This window comes from Zalophus californianus, chromosome 10, assembly GCF_009762305.2.
Source record: "Zalophus californianus isolate mZalCal1 chromosome 10, mZalCal1.pri.v2, whole genome shotgun sequence".
Lineage (NCBI taxonomy): Eukaryota > Metazoa > Chordata > Mammalia > Carnivora > Otariidae > Zalophus > Zalophus californianus.
The window spans coordinates 58,923,254-58,943,621 of record NC_045604.1 but is presented as its reverse complement, the minus strand read 5'-3'; the positions used below and the strand labels follow the sequence as shown (position 1 = coordinate 58,943,621).

The following is a 20,368-nucleotide window of genomic DNA, read 5'->3' as shown; positions in this document are numbered from 1 at the left end:
ACAGAGCTCTTTCAGAGACTTGGAAGCAGTTCAGGACGCCTGGAGTGTGGAGGATTGGGTGTTCTCTGTTGAGAAGAGGCCACTGACTGAGGTCAGCAGGGCCTTGTCAGGAAAGGGTGCGAGGTCCACGTTGGAGAAAGACTGCTGTCTGTAGAGTGGGAACTGTGGGGGGAGATGGTGGGTCAGGCTGAGTGCAAGCACAACAATTGGGAGATACGCGGAGACGAACCAGGACATCTTATCTAGACGCCCTTGGTGGTCGGCGGGGGGACCGATGGTAGGGTGTTTCAGAGCTGGAATGGCAGCACCTGGTTGGTAAAGATGAAGGAAGAATCAAGAATGACTCCCAGGTTTCTGTCCTAACAAATGGATACCCCAAGAGGAAAAGAGAAACTAACAGGTGGGGACACAGGTTTTTAGTAAATTTTTGCAAATGTGCACTTTGCTGGGGTTGAAAAATGAGCATGTAGTGTGCAGAAAACTTCCTACTTTGGGACTCCTGGGTGGCTCAGTCGGTTAAGCCTCTGCCTTTGGCTCAGGTCGTGATCCCAGGGTCCTGGGATGGAGCCCCGCATAAGGCTCTTGGCTCAGCTTGGAGCCTGCTTCTCCCTCTGCTGCTCCCCCTGCTTGTGCTCTCTCTCTCTCTCTCTCTCTCTCTCTGACAAATAAATAAATAAAATCTTTAAAAAAAGAAAAAGAAAAAGAAAACTTCCCACTTCATTCTTTGCCTGTTGTCCGTGTCAAGAAAGCAAGGGGAGGAGTGGTAGGTGGGACCTGGACACTATTCTTTCTCATAGCGTGCTTCACTTTATTGTGTAGAACCATTGCAGATATTTATTTTTAAGGCCATGTGGGTAACCTCCAGCTTTGGACAAGCTCCTGCCCAATCCAAGAAACTGATTCATATTAGTAAATGTCTTTACTGGCAAAACTGCAACAGCACTTAACATTACTAAAAATATCCTAAAAGAAATTGTGATATGAAAGTACTCTATGAAAATATACTTTAAAAAAAAGAAAATGTACTTTTATTTCTGTCAATATGATCCACTTTCCTTCTAGGAGAAATCAGTTTGTTTTTTTTAAGATTTTATTTATTTATTTGACAGAGAGAGACACAGCGAGAGAGGGAACACAAGCAGGGGGAGTGGGAGAGGGAGAAGCGGGCTTCCCGCGGAGCAGGGAGCCCGATGTGGGGCTCGATCCCAGGACCCTGGGATCATGACCTGAGCTGAAGGCAGATGCCCAACCGACTGAGCCACCCAGGCGCTCCTAGTTTTTTTTTTTCATTTTAAGAATAAGGAAAGAGGGGTGCCTGGGTGCCTCATTCGATTAAATGTCCAACTTTTGGTCTCGGCTCAGGTCATGATCTCAGGGTCGTGAGACTGAGCCCCACACTGGGGCTCCACACTCAGCTCGGCGTCTGCTTGTCCCTCTCCCTCTGTTCTCCCCTGCTCGCAAGCTCTCTCTCTCTCCCAAATAAATAAATAAATAAAATCTAAAAAAAGAAAAAGAATCAGGAAGATAAGGGTGCTTGGGTTGCTCAGTCTGTTGAAGGTCTTGGTTTTGGGTCAGGTCATGATCTCTTCATGGGTTGTGGGATCAAGCCCCGCATCAGGCTCCATGCTCAGCATGTCTGCTTGAGAGTCTTTCCTCCTCCCTCCTGCTCTGCTCCTCCCCCTGCTTGTGCTCACTCTCCCTCTAAAAATGAGTAAATAAATAAAATCTTTGGGGGTGAAAAAAAGAATAAGGAATGATAGAGGATGAGCCACATCTGCTGCCCAAAATTCAGATAGGAATGAAGACACTTCAAATTCTGACAGTGATTACTCTGATTTTTTCAAACTAAATTTTTGTCTTCCCCAATAGGTATTATTTAGTTCTCCTACTCTCTTTTTCTGCCTCATATTCTCCCATCTCCGTTTATCTGTGTGTGTGTGTGCGTTTCTCTCTCTGTCCTTCCATGCCAGTCTCTTTCTCCACATCTCCACTGAACATTTTTTTGAGGAATGCTTCTTTGCCTCTGCTGGTATGGATGTCTGATTTTGTCTTCTTGTAAGTTTGTATCTATCTTAATCATTTGGATGCTTTCAGCTATCACAACATACTGTGCTCAAATGGCTTAAACCACAAAGAAATGTGTTACTTCACGTAAGAAGAAATCCAGGGGATAGTCCCTCTACAATTGGCCAATTCAGTGCTTCAACAGTTGTCGGGTTCCTTATTTGATGAATATTTACTGAAGACCTATTTGTGCCTGGCCTTGATTTAGGTACATGGGATATACACTGACCAGGAAAGAAACAAAAATCCCTGTCTTCGTGGAGCTTGTCTTCTGGCTTTTTCCAGCTTTTCTCATGGTAGCAAAATAATTGCTATAGTTCCAGACATAGTATTAGCTAAGAAAACACCCTATATTTATAGGGCATCTCTTCCTCTGTGTTTCCTTATCCAAAAGCATAAAGATTTCTCCTTTTATCTCATTGACCAAAATCTCACTTATTTCTCTCTAAACCAATTTCTGGCAAGAGGAATGTTATTTCCATGATTGGCTTAGACTGTTCAGGATTTACTTCTTTACTGAGGCTTAAAAAAAAGGGGCGCCTGGGTGGCTCAGTCGGTTAAGTGTCTGCCTTCAGCTCAGATCATGATCCTGGGCTCCTGGGGTCAAGCCCACATCAGGGTCCTGCTCAGCAGGGAATCTGCTTCTCCCTCTGCCCCTGATCCCCGCCCCCACCCCCACCCCCACCCCCGTGTGGGGCACAGGGTCTCTCTCCCAAATAAATAAAACCTTCAAAAAATATATACTTTTTAATTAAAAAAAAAACAAAACACTGATACCAGGTGCCGCTCCCTATTGACAAGTGTGGGGCCCAGGCATAGATTTTTTTTTTTTTTCAAACCTCCTTGGGTCATTCTAATTTACAGCCAGAGATGAGGCTGGTGCTCAGGTGCTCTGCATGATACAATAAGGTTCCTTGGAGGGCTGCATAATTTCCTTTCTAAACATGGAGTCTGCCTCAGAAGAAGAAGGCCACAAACTGTTGGGGCCTGCAGACTACCCCCTTTGGGTTTTTGTCAACTCTGTTTCTTGGCATTGATAATCAGACCAGTGTCCTCGCTGGGCTTCCCCCTGCCCCACCCTGGGAAATCCCTGATGGGGCCTTCTCTCAGCTTTGGACACCCAACCCCTTCCTCAGTGCCCTGGAGGTGAGCACAGTCTCCGTCAGTATGTATAGGCTTCCCTCAGTCCAGTTCGGCTTTTCATTTTCTTCTTTAAAAAAAAAAAAATTAAATCTCTCCTCCAAAATCGTAAAGATACATGTGTTTGCTAAAGCCCCGCAAAGATATTTGTACAAAGAAAGGCTTGAATAGTCTTCCCCTTCCTGTCTCCATCCCCTGTCATACAAGAAGACTAGGTGCTCTCTGCCTGTTGCCTCTCTCCATCACCGGGGACACCAGGCCCCTGGCCACCTGGGGGTGTCTGGGGTGGGGGTGGATCGGGGAGGAACAGATGTGGAGGGACTGGGCAGGGAGTCTGTTGAAATCAAACAAATGGGACAGTTCAATTCTTCCCCCCACCACCTTTTTCCTTCATGTTTCAGTTTGAAATAATTTTAAGCATCGAGAAAAGCTATAAGGTTAATACAAAGAATTCCCACATATCCTTCACCCAGGATTCCTTTTGCCAATTATCCTAATAATTTCTCTTTTTTTCAGCTCTTTTGAGGTATAATTGACTAATAACACCGTAATATACTTAAAGTGTACATTGTCACGATTTGACACATGTATATACAATAACCCTTTAATAGACTCTATAGTCAAAGGAGCTAACCCAGAACCACACATTGAACCAGTGGTCCTGTCACTTTCATCTCCTTCAGCCTAGGACCCTTCCTCGCCCTTCCTTTGACTGTGTTTGGAAATGATAGACCAGTCACTTTGAGGAATGTCTTCTTATGTAGCTTCTCCAATGTTTCCTCATGTTTAAATTCAGTTTATGCACTTTGGGCAAGAATATTCCAGAAGCGATGTTATGTTCTCGTATCCCATCGGGTAGCGTGTAATGTCAATCTGTCCCACTGTTGGTCATGTTTACTTCGATCACTTGATTAATATGATATCTGTCAGGTTCGTTCTCCGTAAAGGTACTTTTTCCCCTTTATAATTAGTGAGTACCTTGTAAGGGAGGTATTTTTAAATTATGTAAAAATCCCATTCCTCGTCTCATTTTTACCCACTAGATTTAACATCCAATAGTATTTTTTACCTGAAATTGTAACTATGATGATTGTCAATTTTCCTCTAAACTTTATGTTTGTTCATTGGTATTGTGCTGTAAGAGCTTTCTCTTCTACTCACTCCCCTGTTTGTATCAGTTTGGACTCTTGAACTTCTACTTTATTTCATGGGTTATACCTCACTGCTATCATTATTTCTTTTGATCCTTATGTTATCCCCAAATTATCCCAATATTGCCAGTGGGAACTCCTGCAAACAGAGTTCTGTGTCCTTTTAACACTTCTCTGTCATTCATTGAGAACTTCCATGTTTTCCGTCAAAACAAGATGTTCCAGGCTTATCTTGTTTGTTTGTTTTTAATCTGCCCCAGCCCTATAATCAGTCATTTTCTCCCAGAAGCCCTGGTTCCTTTAGTGGAGAATGGTATTTAGAAACCAAGATCTGGGCTCTGTGTGCACTGATTGCTACTGGGATGTCACAGCTCCTAGGTTCCCTCGGTGGCTCAAACTAAGAAACATATGCATGTATCTATCTATATACATTGGTATTTACAGCTATCTAGAGACTGCAAACCATGATGTCACACCCACACCTCCCATTCCAGTCCAGTGCCAGAGTTCATCCTAGGCCAGTCTAGTTCATTCTAGTCCCCCCACCCAACCCCTGCATGTTTGTTCTTCCCTTGCCCAGAAGCCTGGCTCCCATAGGCCTCAATATATCGACTTATTTGCTCGGTTTCCCTATGTAGCCAATCTCCTGATCCCCAAAGGGCCAGTCAAAAGCCTTCCTCATGAGGTCTCCAATCCCTGCTGACTGTAGTCTGCACACATGAACGTCTTCCCTGTGGTCCCACTGCTACCCTGCTGCCTTCCTCCTCAATTTACCTTCCACACATTAAAAACAGCTACCGGGGCGCCTGGGTGGCTCAGTCGTTAAGCGTCTGCCTTCGGCTCAGGTCATGATCCCAGGGTCCTGGGATCGAGCCCCGCATCGGGCTCCCTGCTCAGTGGGAAGGCTGCTTCTCCCTCTCCCACTCTCCCTGCTTGTGTTCCCTCTCTCGCTGTGTCTCTCTCTATCAAATAAATAAATAAAATCTTAAAAAAAAAAAAGACAGCTACCATCTTCCATCTTCTGCCATCTGGGAAACCCTCCAGTGCCACTCCTTAAACACATAAAAAACATGCTTTCATGTCAGTGTTTTCAACGCTGTTCCTTAATGATAGTCACTTATGGCAGAATTCACTGTTTTGTTTTTACCACATTCCCAGAATTTAGGGCGGAAGTATATACATTAATATTTGCAGTCATGAAAGAATGTTTGTTTTTTGCTCTTAATTTTAGAAACGGTTAATCAGCAGCACAGTGTGGTCACTTACTAAGAGCTGATTGATCGAGTTCTTGACAATTCTGCTCAAAAACTAATTAAATTACAGCTTAACTTATCATGGCCTTCCGTGATCTTTTCTCCCAGGGGGTCTTTTCTCCCGTTGGAGACCCATCTATGGAAAGGGCTTTGCCTTTGATTTAACGACAAAGATACTACTAATCTGCTCCACTTATTCATTTATGCACTCATTCATTCACCAAATATCCATCGAGGACCTGCTATGTACCTATGGTTGTCCGTGGTAACATGGGATCCACGACACACAGACTCCCCTGTCCTAGCTACGTCTCTAGTGTTCCTTGTCTTCATCCTGCACTCTCCTCTGTTTACTGCCTAGCTGGTCAGACTGCAAGGGTGTGTGAAGGGGGCGTGGGAGAAAGTAAAGGAAGTGGGTCCTGGTGAGACAACCAGCCCCCCCAGAGAGGGAGGGGATCCACCTCCTCAGAGCCACTTTCCCTTCCCCTTAGGCTGTCAGAGCAGCAAGTCACAATCCCAGGTGACCCAGCAAAAATAGAGTGTTTACCAGCTCGGTCATCTCCACTCTGGCTTCTGGGGATCTTCTGGAGGGGCAGGAGGGGGAAAAGAGAGGAGCACACCCCCCCCCGCGCACCTACTCATGGCTGCCGAAACTGAGCTCTGGGCTGTCTCGCCCTTCCACCCCTCTCTCCGCATTTTCCATTCCTTCCTCCAGCGAAGGCCTCTGCCTGGGGCCCAAAGAGCTACAGAGCAGCTTTCCACTCTGCAGGTCTTGAGACCCCAGAGCAAAGCCCAGAGCATGACAGAGGCCAAGCTTGTTTGCGCTGTGGGTCACGGGTTCTCACTGGGCAAGGGAAGGCCTGAGCAGGGCGTGGGGTGCAGCTGCAAGGTACTTCGGGTGGTTGTGATGCTATCTGGGCCTAACCGTTTCCTTTGGGTAGGCACTTCCGCCCTCCTGTTTGTGAAGCCAGAAACCTGTGCTGGGGCAGCCCCATTCTGAGCCAAAAAGAAGACTAGTGGAGGCAGAAAGAAAAAGGCGCCATGAGTCAGGGTTAGAAGACATGGTAAGAGACTATGTTCCTATCACCCGCTCGGTCCCGCACCTTTAAAAGGAAGAAAAGAGTCACAAGCACAAGGATGCATTGTAAGGTACCAGGAAATTTCCTTTCCTGCTGCCAACTCTGCCCTAGGGTTCTCGCCTCTCTCTCTCTGTGCGACTGAAATGGGAGGGGAGTCACCCTTAATTCCTAAGGGCAGGGGGCCCGTTCGTGGGTCCCCGAAATGCCCTGCTCTAAATAAAAGAAATATCTGGTCCCTATTCATTTGAGCTTGTACACAAAGCTAAGCATTACAAAAATAGCTACTCTTCTCAGAGTGCCGACTACACTGTAGAGGTCAGGAAGCTGAGGATCAGAGAGATTAAGTGACTTGTCAGAGGAAACCCAGCTAGAAAGTAGCAGAGCTGGAATTCAACCTGCAGTCCATTTCTGGAAATTGAGGTCTTGCCCCTATGTTCAGAACTGGAAAACGCTTTGGCATTTGGGCTGTTAGTGTTTTAGAAAGTCAGGCTTTAGAAGGTTCTATGATAGGAAGAAGGTCATGTTTCTAAGACTGGTACCCAAAGCAGCAATCTAAGTGCCTGAAAGACCCACCCATAGTGTTGGGATGAAGAGCTGAATCAGAGCAGGTTTTCCTAGTGTGAGCAAACTCTCCACTTGTTTGCTTTTTGGGATTCTCCGTATATTTCCCTTCACAGGGCTCACCCTGGCCCACCCTGCTGTTGCCCTCTGACACTGCTAGTCCCTGGTAGGGAGTGAAGTTGGGTGAGGCCTTGGGATGGGGGCAGGGCAGGCAACCGGACACGGAGGCACCCCTCCCTGACAGCCAATCCCCTTGTATTCACAGTCTTGCACGCATCTCCCCTCTTCACTCTGTCCTGGGGAGAGGGATCCAGAACCCAGGGCTGGTGGCCAGTACACAAGCTGGTAGCGGAGAAAGCACCTACTGCAGATTCCAGGTCCCACATCCCTCCCACGCAGCCTCCTCTTCTTCAGCCTCTTCGCAGCAGCCGGGATGACTGGAACAGCCCTGGGGGAGGGCTGCAATGCTGGGTCTTATGGGAATCGGATGTTCAGAATCCTGCCCTTTACTCTAATAGGAACGGCAAAAAAGGCCCTTTAGCAAGCAGCACGTGGGAGCTGAAATTCCCACAGAATCCAATGCATCAGTCAAATCAAGGGGAGAGAAAAAGATTTAATGCTACATGGAACTTGAAAATCCTTGCTTGGACTCCTTGTGGTCCTTCACCCCCCCCCCAAACACCTCCCCCCACGCCCCGTACACAGATAAGAGATGGACAGATTGATCGGTGTTTCCTGAAAACGGGACCGTGCACGTGGAAAGAACAGGAGTTGAAAAATAGGAAAGGGGGTCCTGTGGGTTCCACACAGAGCGCTGAAGACTCTGTTGAAATAGCTCCGGTCCTGGGGCCATGAGAGAACACAGCCGCATCGAAGGTCCTCTCAATCCCACGCAAGAATGCCGGGAAACCCAGGTATGACATGAATGCCATAATTTTTTTTTAAGGAGGAAAGAGAGCAATAAGGATGCACGTAAAAGAAGGAAACAGAAAAGAGGGGAGATAAAAAGAATAAAATAACAGCTTTAACTTAGAGGGCAAGAAAAAGGTATTTTAAAGGAGGGCGAGGTTGAGAAGGGCTGGGACCCCGGCAAAGACCAGGGTCCTGCAGAAACTTCGCGAGGAAGAGGGGCCAGACGGCTGTCCCATCCCCATGTTTGGGCAGATTAATGGAGTCGTGACTCCCTCGCTCGAGTCCTGCCCTGGGAGGGGACAGTATCTGTTTAGATTTGTGTCTAAATTTAAACCCTGATCGCCGGCCTCCCTCCCCCGCTCCCCACCCCTTCCCCCTCCCGCGGCCTCCCCCTTCCTCATGCTCTCGCGCAGGGCCGGGCCGCCCGCAGTCCCGAGGCAGGCAGCCGCCGGCGCGCCGCCCGCCCCCCACCCCGCCCCTGCCCTGCGCGCCGCAGCCCCGGGTCCGGCGGGCGCGGGGAGCCGAGCGGACAGCGAGCGCGGCCGCCGCGGAGCCGGCACCTGGAGGCCATGGAGGTAAAGCGCGGGGCGGGCAGCGCGGACGGCGGGCGGCGGCCGGGGCGCACGCAGCTGCGGGGCTCGGGGCGGGGAGCGCGGGACTCCGGCCGCCCAGGCGGGGAAGGAGGGCAGATGCGCCCGGGGCTCCCGTGACACCCCGCCGGGCAGGCCGGGCGGCGGGAGGTCCTCCGAGGGAGGGCGCGGGGGCAGGGGGGAGGGGAAGGGGGCCTCCGGGGGGGCGGGGGGGGGTCCAGGTGCTGGGTTCAGGACGTCTGTGCTTCAGAAGTACGAAGTTAGGTGCAGCGACTTCGTAAATGGGCGAACATGTGGGCCAAAAAAATCTCAATAAAGCAGAAGCCCCTGAATCTGGAGAGTCTGAAGAGATGGGTATTGAAAGAGAAACAGAGCAGGCGACGGACGTGAGGCGCTTCTGTGCCAGGCTGCGGGCTTCCCTTTTCGACTGAAGATTGACCTTTAGGAGAGTCCTCTTGCCTCTCAAGTCCCTCTCTGGCCGTCACATCTTCTGTCAGAACTTTCTGAAAAGCTCCCCTCGCGGGCAGTCAAATGGCGCTGTTTCTGATCAAACTTGAGACTCCCGTGTATGTCCCTGCCTTCTGAGACTGGCTGTGTCAAGGGGTGCTGGCCGCATCTGTGGGGTGCCGGCGGCTTCTTTCCTGGCGCTGTTCCCACCCCAGTGGGGTGCAGGCGCCACCCGCCAGTGGAGGAATGCCCCGTGTATTCCCCTGTCCCGCCCTTCTCCACATTTTGAGGCTTCCATAGATTTTCCCCTTGAAACGGAGACCTGACGTTTAGCCCTGAGCCAATCTTAACAGGACGGGGCTTTTGAAAAAGATGAAAGGAGAAGGTGCAAATGTTAATGTAGCTTCTAAGGTGATTCCCACCCACACTCAAAAGGAAGACTGTTCCTCCTGAGGCTGTAGTCACAGTGTTCCTTCCTTCCCAGCTCCAGGCTCTGCACCGGAGCTCTGGCTGGCTCTCCTGAGCTAGACCCCTCCTGGGCCTGTGAAGCCCTGTGACTTCTCTGCAGGGCTCTCGGTCTGTCCTGAGCAGGCATCCTGCATTCAGGCATCTAGCTCGACTTTGTTGTTGTTTTCAAGGAACAGGGACCATTTTCAGGGAGCCTTTAGAGTGTGGGATCCACCCTCCTTGGAAACATTGGCAAATCAGGGAAACTCATGCAGATTAGGGCTGGGGAAGTGTGGTGGGGACCACACAGCAAAGCTCAGCAGGTGGTGTCCAGGTCTGCTCAAAGACCATCCAAGCCTAAAGCATCAGGATTCTCTCCGGCTGGCTACAGCTTCAGGGCAGAGGAGGGAGATGGCCCAGGGGGGTGCCCAACTTGTCAGGCGGGGTGAATGAAGCCTCCTAAAGAAGTTGCTTCAGAAGTGGGTACCCTCCTCTGGGAGAGTACAAGGGGCTTCAGGCCCTAGGCTAGAGGTTCGATATGATTTAGGACCCACCTAATCTCTTGCAGAAATGGATTGGGGATAAGAGCAAAGCAAGCCTTAGGAGTGAAAGCATGTTGCTGCTTGGGGGGCCAAATGCGTGTGTGAAGCCAAATTCGTGTGTGAACTTTGTTCTCGGAAGACACAGAGGGACTCATTCCACAGAGGCACTGTCTTCTCCCTCAGTTGAGGAAGGAATGGTGTGTGGTAGAGGCCCTGAAATTGTCACCTGAGCAACTTCCCGTGTGGCTTGGGGCTGGGAAAAGACAAGGCCCTCCGGTCAACATCTACAAAGGGAGACGGGTGGTAACTGCTGGGGGCATTTTACCAAGATGGGGGTTGGGAGGGAATTGCTTAGCCAGCCAGGAAGCCTGTCGGTTTGCCCTGAGTCTGCTGATTGGCAGTGACTGCTTTTGAAGTTTTCTTTGTCAAAACGACTGAAAAAAGAACTGCAGCTGCTAGCCCTGGAAAAGGAAGTAAAGAGGAAACCGAGAGGCTGGGGAAGTGATGATTTGTAGCCAGGAAGTAAACTTTTTATGGTGGGACATGATATGCAGGAGTGGGATTTGGGAACTCCTGACAAATCTCAGAGTAAACCCCTCTTTTGAGAGATGAAACCGTCTTTTGAGGCATGAAGGCACCACTCTATTTGGGGAGAAACTGAGTTATATGACTTCTCAGTATTAGGAATTCAAGCCAGATCAACAGGGCTTACTCAACATTCATTCTCTAGAACCCACTTATCTCTTGGAAGTCTTTGGGAAATCTGTTCTTTTTTTTAAGTCACTGTTATCAATATCAGTCATTACTTCAGCCCTCATTAAGCCCTCTGGAATAAACAAGATTAAGATGCCTTTTAAAAGCTCACAGTGCAGTAGGGCAAATGAGACTTACTAGATCCTGTCATGTATGTATGAGTTTTCAAACATGTAAATGCCAAACGAATGACTACTGCAGACGCTAAGTATGCTGGTGTTTTGAGGTGAGACCTGGCAGAAGCCTTGAAAGAATAGTGGGTGGTGAGGAGGAGAAGGCATAGGAATGGGTACAGGGAGAACATGTCAGCTTTGTTCAGGAAAGTAGGCCAGTTGGCTGAGAGGAAGGTAGGGAAGCAGCAAGAGAAAAAAATGAAAGTAATAAGATAAAAACCACAGGGCCTCCAAGTGTAGTGGATGCTGGCCAAGTGGGTGAGTGGGAGCCGGAATCCAAGCCATCGGAGGAAAGGGTTACTTTTTCTTCATACAAAGTCTCCTTGTCTAGCTGTGCCCCCAAAGGGGTGCCTTTTTCTAATTCAGGCAGAGGCCAGCTGCAGGCCTCCAAGGCCAGATAGGGGATGGCCCTGGGTTCTGCTCCACGGAGAGTAGGAAACTCCACAGGGCATTTAGTAAGATGGTGGTCATGAGGAAGCAGGGATGAACTGGCAGAAATGCCAATTCATAGAGTGAGCAAGGGAGCCAGGCTGAGAAGCTTCTCTGAGTGTCCATGCAGATTCTGCCTTCAAGAGAAAATAAGGATGGAAAAGATGGAAGAGTAAGGTCCGTGTGTCCAAGGAGAAATCAGAAGTGACATCTGTGTTTGAGCTCACCAGGGTGCCCAGAAGGGTGGAGTTCCCGAGACACCAAGGAGAATAGTGCAGCTTTTACCTAAGCCTATAAGCCCTTTGTAAGCAGGATCTGTCCTGTTGGTCCTCCGGTCTCCAGAGATTAGCACAGTGCCTCGAATTATAATCCTCTCACTTCTCAAGAAAAGTTTTCTCGGTAAATGAAGTAAGAGAAACAGGGAAGTCCTTGATGTCTCAGTGCACCGCTCCAGTGCCTTAGCCTGGGAGGCCTTGGCAGATGCCCTCAGACCCCGTGGCTCTCTCCCCGAGCACTTTGTGCAAGCTGGGCCCCAGTACTAGGCCGACTTGTAACTGCCCAGCTGGCTCTCTCCCTGGAAGGCCCAACAGACACTCAATAAATGCTTTTTGAATGAGTAAATAAATGACTGATGATGGGAGAAAGATGAGATTTTTTTTTTTTTTTAAAGCAAAGTTTAGGTATATTGGTTTTGAAATGCCCAGCACTCCCCGAGAAATACAGACCTCTTAGGATGCAAATAGGATTCTTCTTTAGAAGAGCTAATGGGGGACATCACTGTGGATAGGAGCCCAGAAGAGAGAAATAAATAGTAAAGAAAGATATGGAGACTTAGGACATCCATATTAAATTAATATTCTTAGTTGTTTAACTATAAATTGTAGGCCCTACCAAATAACCTGAGAGTGCTTGCAAAGAGTTTAATCTTCACGGATGAAATCCTTCATTTGTTCAATGAGTAGGAGACACATGAAAATTAAACTTATTTCCCACAACCACGTGTCTACTATTTAGTTGAACATATGAAGGATTTCATCTGTGAAGATTAAACTTTCTTGCCACTAAACAGATAATCTCTAATTTAGATGGGGACAATTAATGAGTCCTTTTCTTTGAGGCTACGCCAAGTCCTTTCCAGATATCATCTGTTCTTCGTCCATTTATTCAGTATTTATTGAGCATTTATTCCATACTGAACCTTGTGGTTGAAATGTTACTTAAAAATCACTGGGCTATCATGTCTTTTTCTCCTCACAGACTGTCAGTATTACTGACGATGACAGAGAAAGAGAGGGAGGGACAGAGAGTGTCTGTGTACCCGTGTGTGTCCCTGTGTATATAATGTGTTCAATTTGTAACCTACTTTTTCACTGATTTTTTTTTAATTCATTAAATTTTTTTTACCACAATTTCACCAACAGCCTTTGCTGTTTTTGGACCCACCCTCTCGCTGAGCCATATGTTGGCTGCTGGCTGGAGCTTATGGGTCATAATTAGGGATTGCATGGCCTCTGGAAGCTGGGGTTTAGCTCGGAAGACTTGTGGGCATCCCCAAGTACCCTCACGTTCCTGTGTGGCTCCCGGGTGCTCTGTGGGACCCCCAAAGTAACACTGGCTTCCACTTAGCCGCCACCTTTCATTCACTGGCCTGCAATGACAGGGGGCATTTGGGGCAGTCCGACTGGAAGGGCCCAGGCCGGATCACAGGAGGGGTGAGTGTGCATTCCCGGGATGGAGTCAGGTTTCAGAGCCTGATCCGCAGTGCCTGCTCGAGGCAAGGAGAGCCAGAGCAGGGTGCCGTGGGAAATCTGAACGCTAGTGGCTCAGCGGCCCAGTAATCTTATCAGGGCCATAGGCGAAAGCATTTTTGTTCCAGAGAAATCTGAAGGCAGCCCTGCCTTCCTCTAGTAATAGCTTTAGGTTTGCAGCCAGCCTGACCACCCTGACTCGACTCACTAGAATCAAAACATTTCAGAACTGTGGGTGAAAGGATACCTTCTCTAGCTGCCCCCGCCACGTTGTGAGGGAGAAAAGAGAGCCACCGAGGCTGCTGGTGGACCTTTGGAAAGCCAACAGCTTGCAGTGTTTCTCTCATCTGGGGAGCAGAGCAGCCTAAACCTTAAGAAGTAAGATCATCAGTTTCATCACAAAAGCAATATCCACCTCATGTTTGGCCTTCGGGGTGTTATGTAGACATGTTTATTTCTCTGTGCAAAAGAGGATACAAGGATCCTGCTGATACAGGGCTCAGGCTTGGTGGCCACCATCAACCTCACTGCTCTAGGACTTTCCAGGAGCTCATCTCCTGAATGGATCTGCCCTTGTATGCCGGTCATTTGGGCAGTGAGCTCCCCATCTTCTTCCTTTCGGGCTTCCTGAATACGTGTCTTCTGGGAATTGTGGAAAATGACTGACGAGCCCGTGAGGCCCCCCAGATCCTTTTTGGAGAGGAGGGGCTCCAGCCACTGCAATCACAAGGCCCAGTACCTCCTTGGGGAGGTGATGTGGACATGCACAACATGCAGGAGACACTTGTGAGATGCCATCAGAGCCCATCCTTAATGGATAATGTTGGCACCCCCAGGCTGGAAGCATGGAGAAATTCCAAACACTGGAACTCAGCTAAGCATCTGCATTGTCAGATGTCCCCAGCCCTTTGTTTCGAAACTGCTTGTGCCATATCAGGGCCACCCTCCTGGCCTCAGGGTAGCAATCATAGCCCTTTCTCAGACTGGCTCTTCTGTAATCCATCGCTAACAATTCACAGGACACCGCACCCTCACTCTTTAATTAGGTCCAACGGACATGCATTGAGGCCAGGCACCGGGGACACAAAGATAAATGTCTCACTCCGCCCAGCCTTGAAGAACTCAGGTCTAGGAGTGGGGCAAGCACCTAACAGGTGAGTGCAGAACAGAGGTGTGAGCTCGCAAGGACAGAGGAGAAGCGGTGTACCCAGCCCAAGGTTCAGGGGGGCTTCCTGTTAGAGGCAGTTTCTAAGTTAGGTCTTGAGGGATGAGGAGGAGTTGTAGTGCAGAAAATTGGGACGAGCATTCCAGTCAGAGGGAATGACGAGAGCAAAGCCTCTGGTTCTAGAAACAACATGGTGTGCCTGGGGGGACTCCCCGCAGTTCATTCCTGGAGGACAAAGCGAGATAAAGGTATTTGAAGTTGGGGGACTGGATGAAGGATACAGAGAAATAGAAGTTACAGTTCCTGCCTTAAAGGAGCTCTCTTCTATTTGGGGAAACAAGATGTACACACGTGACGTGACATACAAAAATATAAGATAGTATCTTGATAATTTCTCAGGTATGTAGGGGTTCAAAGTCAGCTTCTCTAATGGCAGCTAGAGAAAACTTGCTTCCTCTGCTGGGGATTCCCCCCCCAAATGTGGCAGCCTCCTGGCAGCCCTGCGGGTGCACGACCATGGGGACTTCAACCTAGTGATGAGGTGCACTGCATTGGGCCTGCACGTACACGCTCTTGCTGAGGAAATCCACTTGAAACAGGCTCCAGGCCCCAAGGGAATGCCTTTGGTCAGCCTCACCAAAAGCCACCGCCATGGCACTCGCCTCCATCAGAAAGAGGCCTCTGGGAACAGCCATGCTCACAAAAAACCGCCTTGTCCTGTTCACACCTTTACCTGCAGCCCCGCTCATTCCTCCCACCGTGGTCGCACATCCTGTGCATGGTCTGAAAAGCCAGCGTTTCTCCTCTTCGGCCCAAGGCAGCGCAAGGACAAGCTGAGGTGGGCCCAGTAACAGCAGCCAACCACAGGCACCAGCCAGGGCTGGGCCCAGCAAGCCCAGCGCAGCAGAAACAGGAAGCTGAGCCTTGCGGCCGCTATTACACAACCCCAACTCCCACACCAGAGGTCACCAAGAATTTACATGTCACAATATGCCACAGAGGACTGAAGGCCTCCTCGGGTCCTCCCCTCCAGACCCCCACTGGCTCGTTCTTTCCAAGCACATGAGCTAGAGGGCAGGTCTCCCACCCCCACCTCGCCCCACCTCTGAAATGCATTCCCAGGCTTCAGGTCCCTGGCTCATCTTGCTTTTGAGGTACATTTCGATGGATAATGGGAAATCATTTCTGAGCAGCCACATCGATGTCAGTGTGGGGAGAAACCTAAAGCTTGTCATCTGGGTGATTCCTTCCACTTGTTGAATGCTTCCTAAATACAGACGTTTTGCGTAAGTTTATCTTTTTTAGTCCTCATAAAGTCTTGTTACCTCTGTTTTCTAGAGAAGGATGCTGGGGCTTCAGTATGATTAAATTATGTTCCCAAGGCCTAGAAGGTGACTACCAGAAGAGCCAACAGTGGAACCCACCCTATTGGGTGGGATCCTATGGCCCTATTCTTTCTCCTGCACTGGGGAAGCTCTGGCCGCCTCCATAGTATGTGTGTGCTCACAGGGAGGCCCCAGGCCCCTGGGCCTGGCCAGTCCTCCTCCAGCTCAGGGCAAGCCCACAGTGGAGGCCAGGTGGCTCAAGGCATGGGGCTTTTAAGGTCTGGCAGAGATTCACTCTGAGCCCTCACTACGTACCTGAAAGGTTTCTGAAAGGTTCCAGCTGTATCGCTGGATGAAACTAGTGCGAACGTCTGTGGCAAAAAAAGGAAGTTTAAATAAAAATGCAATTTTAGGGCTTAGAGTTTTGAGAGCAAGAAAGAATGTTAGCAATTTCTCCAGTTCCCTTGGTTTTAAAGATGAGGAAACTACACATAAAAGCTTTACCAATGGTCACACTTTAAATCAGTCAGTGGCTAAGTCAGACCTAAGATGAAGGCCTCCTGGCCCTCAGCACAGGAACTTCCCCTGCACAGGGCGCTGTAGATCGTGTGTGGAAATCAGCTCATCATCACCGTCTCACTGCCCCATTTCTGTGTATTGTCTCCTTGAGGCTCTCCCAAGTCCACACTGGGGGTGCTTGGTTCTCTAGGCTTTACCTAGCAAGCACCATTATCTCTGGGGTGACACAGGCAGGGAGAGGAATGGCCTTTATTGTCATTCTTCTAGCCCGCAAGGGCAAGAGATCCAGGGCTGAGGCTGGGAGGCCCAACCCCACAGGTGCAGCCCTGTGCCTTGTTCCTACTGGTCTTCCTGGGAGAGCCCCTGACCCCTGTTTCCCAGTTGTGCCTGAATCACTTTCCGAGGGCTGGACTGAAGTCCTTGGGAGGAGAAGAACAAAGTTGGTTCCAAGCCCTTGTGTTTCCGAGGGGACATGAATGGGAGATGCAGGGAGATGGGGTGCCCCAGACCACAGCAGAATGCCAGGTTGCTGCCCACATGGGGAATCTAGAGCCAGTGAAGGGGGCAGGTAGAGGAGTTGGCTAGGACTGCCATCACACGGCTGCAAACTAGGTGGCTTAAAACAATAGAAATTTATCGTCTCGGTGCTAGGGGCCAGATATCTGAAATCAAGGTGCCCCAGGGCCACATTCCCTATGGAGGCTCTAGGGGAGAAATTGTTGCACGCCTCTTCTAGCTCCTGGTGGTTGCTTGAGGTTCCTTGGCTTGTGGCCACAGTAATCTCTGCCTCACACTCACTTCACCTTCTCTGCTCGTGTGCCTCTCATGAGGACGTGTGTCATTGGATTTAGGACCCACACTGATAATCCAGGGTGATTTCCACATCTCAAATCTATAACCCTTTACTAAATAAGGTAACATTCACAGGTTCCAGAGATTAGGGTGTGATCATGTGTGATCATATCTTCTTGAGGGGCCACGGTTTAGGCCACCATTCAGCCCACGACAGCGGACAACTTGCTGTCCATTATAGGGGTAGGGGACTTGGGGGTTTGGCAGAGTGAATCCTTGGTTATTGCAGGCCATATTAAGACACCACCATCTCTGTCACTGCCCTCAAGTGAATTACCAGTGAATACTCATTGGTATCTGTCTTGTGACTGATTTCCTGCCTCTTGGGGAGCCTACAACACCCATATTGGGGTGGGTCACAAACACAGTTCTTTCTGGTCAGACCCACAGTTGGGAGAGGAGGTCCACAGGGTGCTATGGAGCATTTCCATGGGGCTATAAGGGTTATCTCTTCCCAATGAGATCAATATGGTGTTAGCAGCCTGGGAAGAGCTACTTAAGATCGTCCAGGATCATCGCCACCTTCAGAAAGGATTGTGCCTGGCAAGATTATAAAACCGCATTTTGTGTGATCTCATTTGATATTCTGCTGTCAAATACCTTATTCTCGATTCATCCCTTTATTCGTGTATTTAAGGACACGTTTTGAGCAGCTACCAAATGGGAACTAGGAAGACACAACACCTGCTCTCAGACCCATACAGTCTGAAGGTGGAGATGGGGCAGAGACGGAAGAAATGATACCAAACAATGTGATTGGCAAACAGTTTGGGGGCACATTGACAGGCACCTCTCAGGGTTCGGACAGGCTCATGTGGCTGAAAACAACACAGGCTTATTTCTCTCATGCTACACGTCTGTCAAGAGTGGGGCTGGGGGCTCTGCTCCATGTCACTGTTGTCCAGGTCACTGCAACATTGTCAGGTGTCATGGCAGAGGGAAGGAAAGTTCTGGAGGCCCTGCCCTCACTGCGGCTCTGGCCTGGAAGGGTCAGAAGTAGCCCACGGCTACACTCAACCACAGGAAAAAGGAGGAGCGATCCTCCCATGTGCCCTAAGTGATGAGAGCTGGAAGTGTCTAATGCACATCATCAGGGTCCTGGAAGAGTCTGACAGAACTTCCAGATCTGGTGATCATTGAACGGGGTCTGGAAGGAAGACTGTGTCTTTCAGGCTGACAAAGGTGTGAAGGCCGAGGAAGAAAACTTGTATCTGTGCCCCTCACGTTCATTCCCTGGGAACTTACACAGGGAGTGTATCAGGAGATATTTTTCCTGATTTCCTATGGTTATTAATATTCATTAAGTGGATATTGTGGGAAATCGTAACATCCCTGAGTGTGTCTTCTGTAAGAAGGTTCTGGTGTTCTCTTTGCCCAATGGAAGGTGGCAGAGGGAGTGCAAAGAAGGTGACAGTGGTGAATATGAGCAGAGCTAAGCCTTCCACCGTAGGTCAGATGATGCACAAAACGTGAAGAAGGAAAGTACGATTTTACCACGCTTTCTTTTTAAAACATTCTCCCATAGCTCTTAAACTAAATGATAAGCTCTAAAAATCCCCCTCATTGGCGCTAGTTATCCTACAATGAGCACCGCAGGTATTCAACACACCCTTTTGAATGAGGACCAGAATACAGCATGAGGTAAGGCTTAAGGGCACAGACCCGGGAGTCACACAGCTGGCTTTGAATCCAGATTTTTCCAGTTTCTACTAGCCTGCGACCTCTCTGTGCCTTGGTTTTCCCATCTGTAAAACGGAAATAGGAATCGTACCTACAGGATTGGGTTGTTCTGAGGATTAAATGAGTTAATATTTGTGTAAAGTGCTTAGAACAATGCCTGGTGCCTATTAGGTGTGACGTGATTGTGCACTGGGGTAAATAAGTCGGTTTTCATAGACGCCCTTGCTTTGACTGGGACCCAGGATGGACAAGAAGACGTCCCAAGTTCTCCTCCAGGAGAGCGTGTGACTCCCTGAGTGTGTGTGGGTAGGGGGGTGGTTAGTGCACACTGCGTGCAGACCTCCGCTGTTACAGCTTCTGGAGGAGGCCGGTCCTTGGGGCAGTGCTGGAACAGTAAGTCCAGACCAGAAACTGGGAAATGGGGGAGACGCAGACGTGGAACAGCAAATGCAGGCTGCAGGCTCCCACAGCAGCCACAGCCTGCAAGAGGAAGGGAGTATCATGGGCTCAATACATGCATTTCAGGGAAAGGGAGGGAAAAAGAGGAGACAGCAAGCATATTTTGTGGGTTCATCCTGATAGAGCAGTGAGTGAAATGAGGAGGGAGGAAACAGGAAGGAGACAGTCGGACCACTGAACTATTGCTCCCCACCCTCTCCCTCTCCCCCAACCCCCACCCTCTACCCCCCCAACCCCTCCTTCTCCTATACCTTGGTTACCTCTTCCCTGACCTGCCCCCACCTTTCACACCTGCTGGGGGGCTGACCAGCATGGGACGTGGGATTCTGAGACTGCTAGGGTAGCTGCAGGGATTGGAGGCTTTGCCGCTGACGTCCATCTCAGCTGACCGATCCTGAGCTGTTGGCTGGGCTGAAGGAATTGAGGGCTTTCACGTGCCAACCAGGGTATTCCGATTTTTCAAACAGTTACATTACTTGTATTACGAAGGATTTTTTGGCAAGATGAATTCAGAGCAGGATGAGCTTCCTTGCCCAAAGTGTAGTGAGCTACACCTTGCATCTCAGGTTTTTCCTGAGGGGTGTCTCCAGGGACAGGCTCTGTCCTTAGCCCTGGCTTGTGAAACATTTTTGTTAATGACTTGGATGAAAAATAGAAAGAATCCAGATGACCCACAGCCAGGATAGCTAATATGCTACATGACATATTCAAGTTCAAGTTGATTTATATAGGGTGGGGTGCTGGGCCAAAACCAACCTAGTGAAATGCAACAGGGACGAATGTAAAGTCCTCTGCTTAGCTTTAGGAAAATGTCATGCAGCGCTATGGGAGAGACCTGGCTTAGAAATACACATTCGTTTGGTCAGACTTCCACGTGTATTTATTGGGCCTACTGTAAGAAGATGCTGTTGGGATTCTCGGAGTCAAATATAAGGACAGTACTCAGTAAGCTGAAGGTTTAGTAGTGGTGGTGGGAAGCTAGATGATGCAGCTCTGAAGACATGCAAGGCACAGATTGTTATGTAAGCAACAAGACCACAGCGCTGGAGGACCTTCTCAGAGGAACAGCATCCTCAACT

At 49.2% G+C, this 20,368-nt stretch overlaps 1 protein-coding gene across 3 annotated transcripts in view; it reads left to right on the top strand.

Moving 5' to 3' along the window:
• Positions 1–8,604: 8,604 nt before the first annotated feature.
• Positions 8,605–20,368, top strand: part of RCSD1 (RCSD domain containing 1) — a 66,185-nt gene continuing 54,421 nt past the window's right edge. For all 3 annotated transcript variants that reach the window (XM_027613125.2, XM_027613124.2, XM_027613123.2), the window contains exon 1: positions 8,605–8,735. In XM_027613125.2, coding sequence (XP_027468926.1) covers positions 8,730–8,735 — 6 coding nt within the window. In that variant the 5' untranslated portion in view covers positions 8,605–8,729. The remainder of the gene's footprint in view (positions 8,736–20,368) is intronic.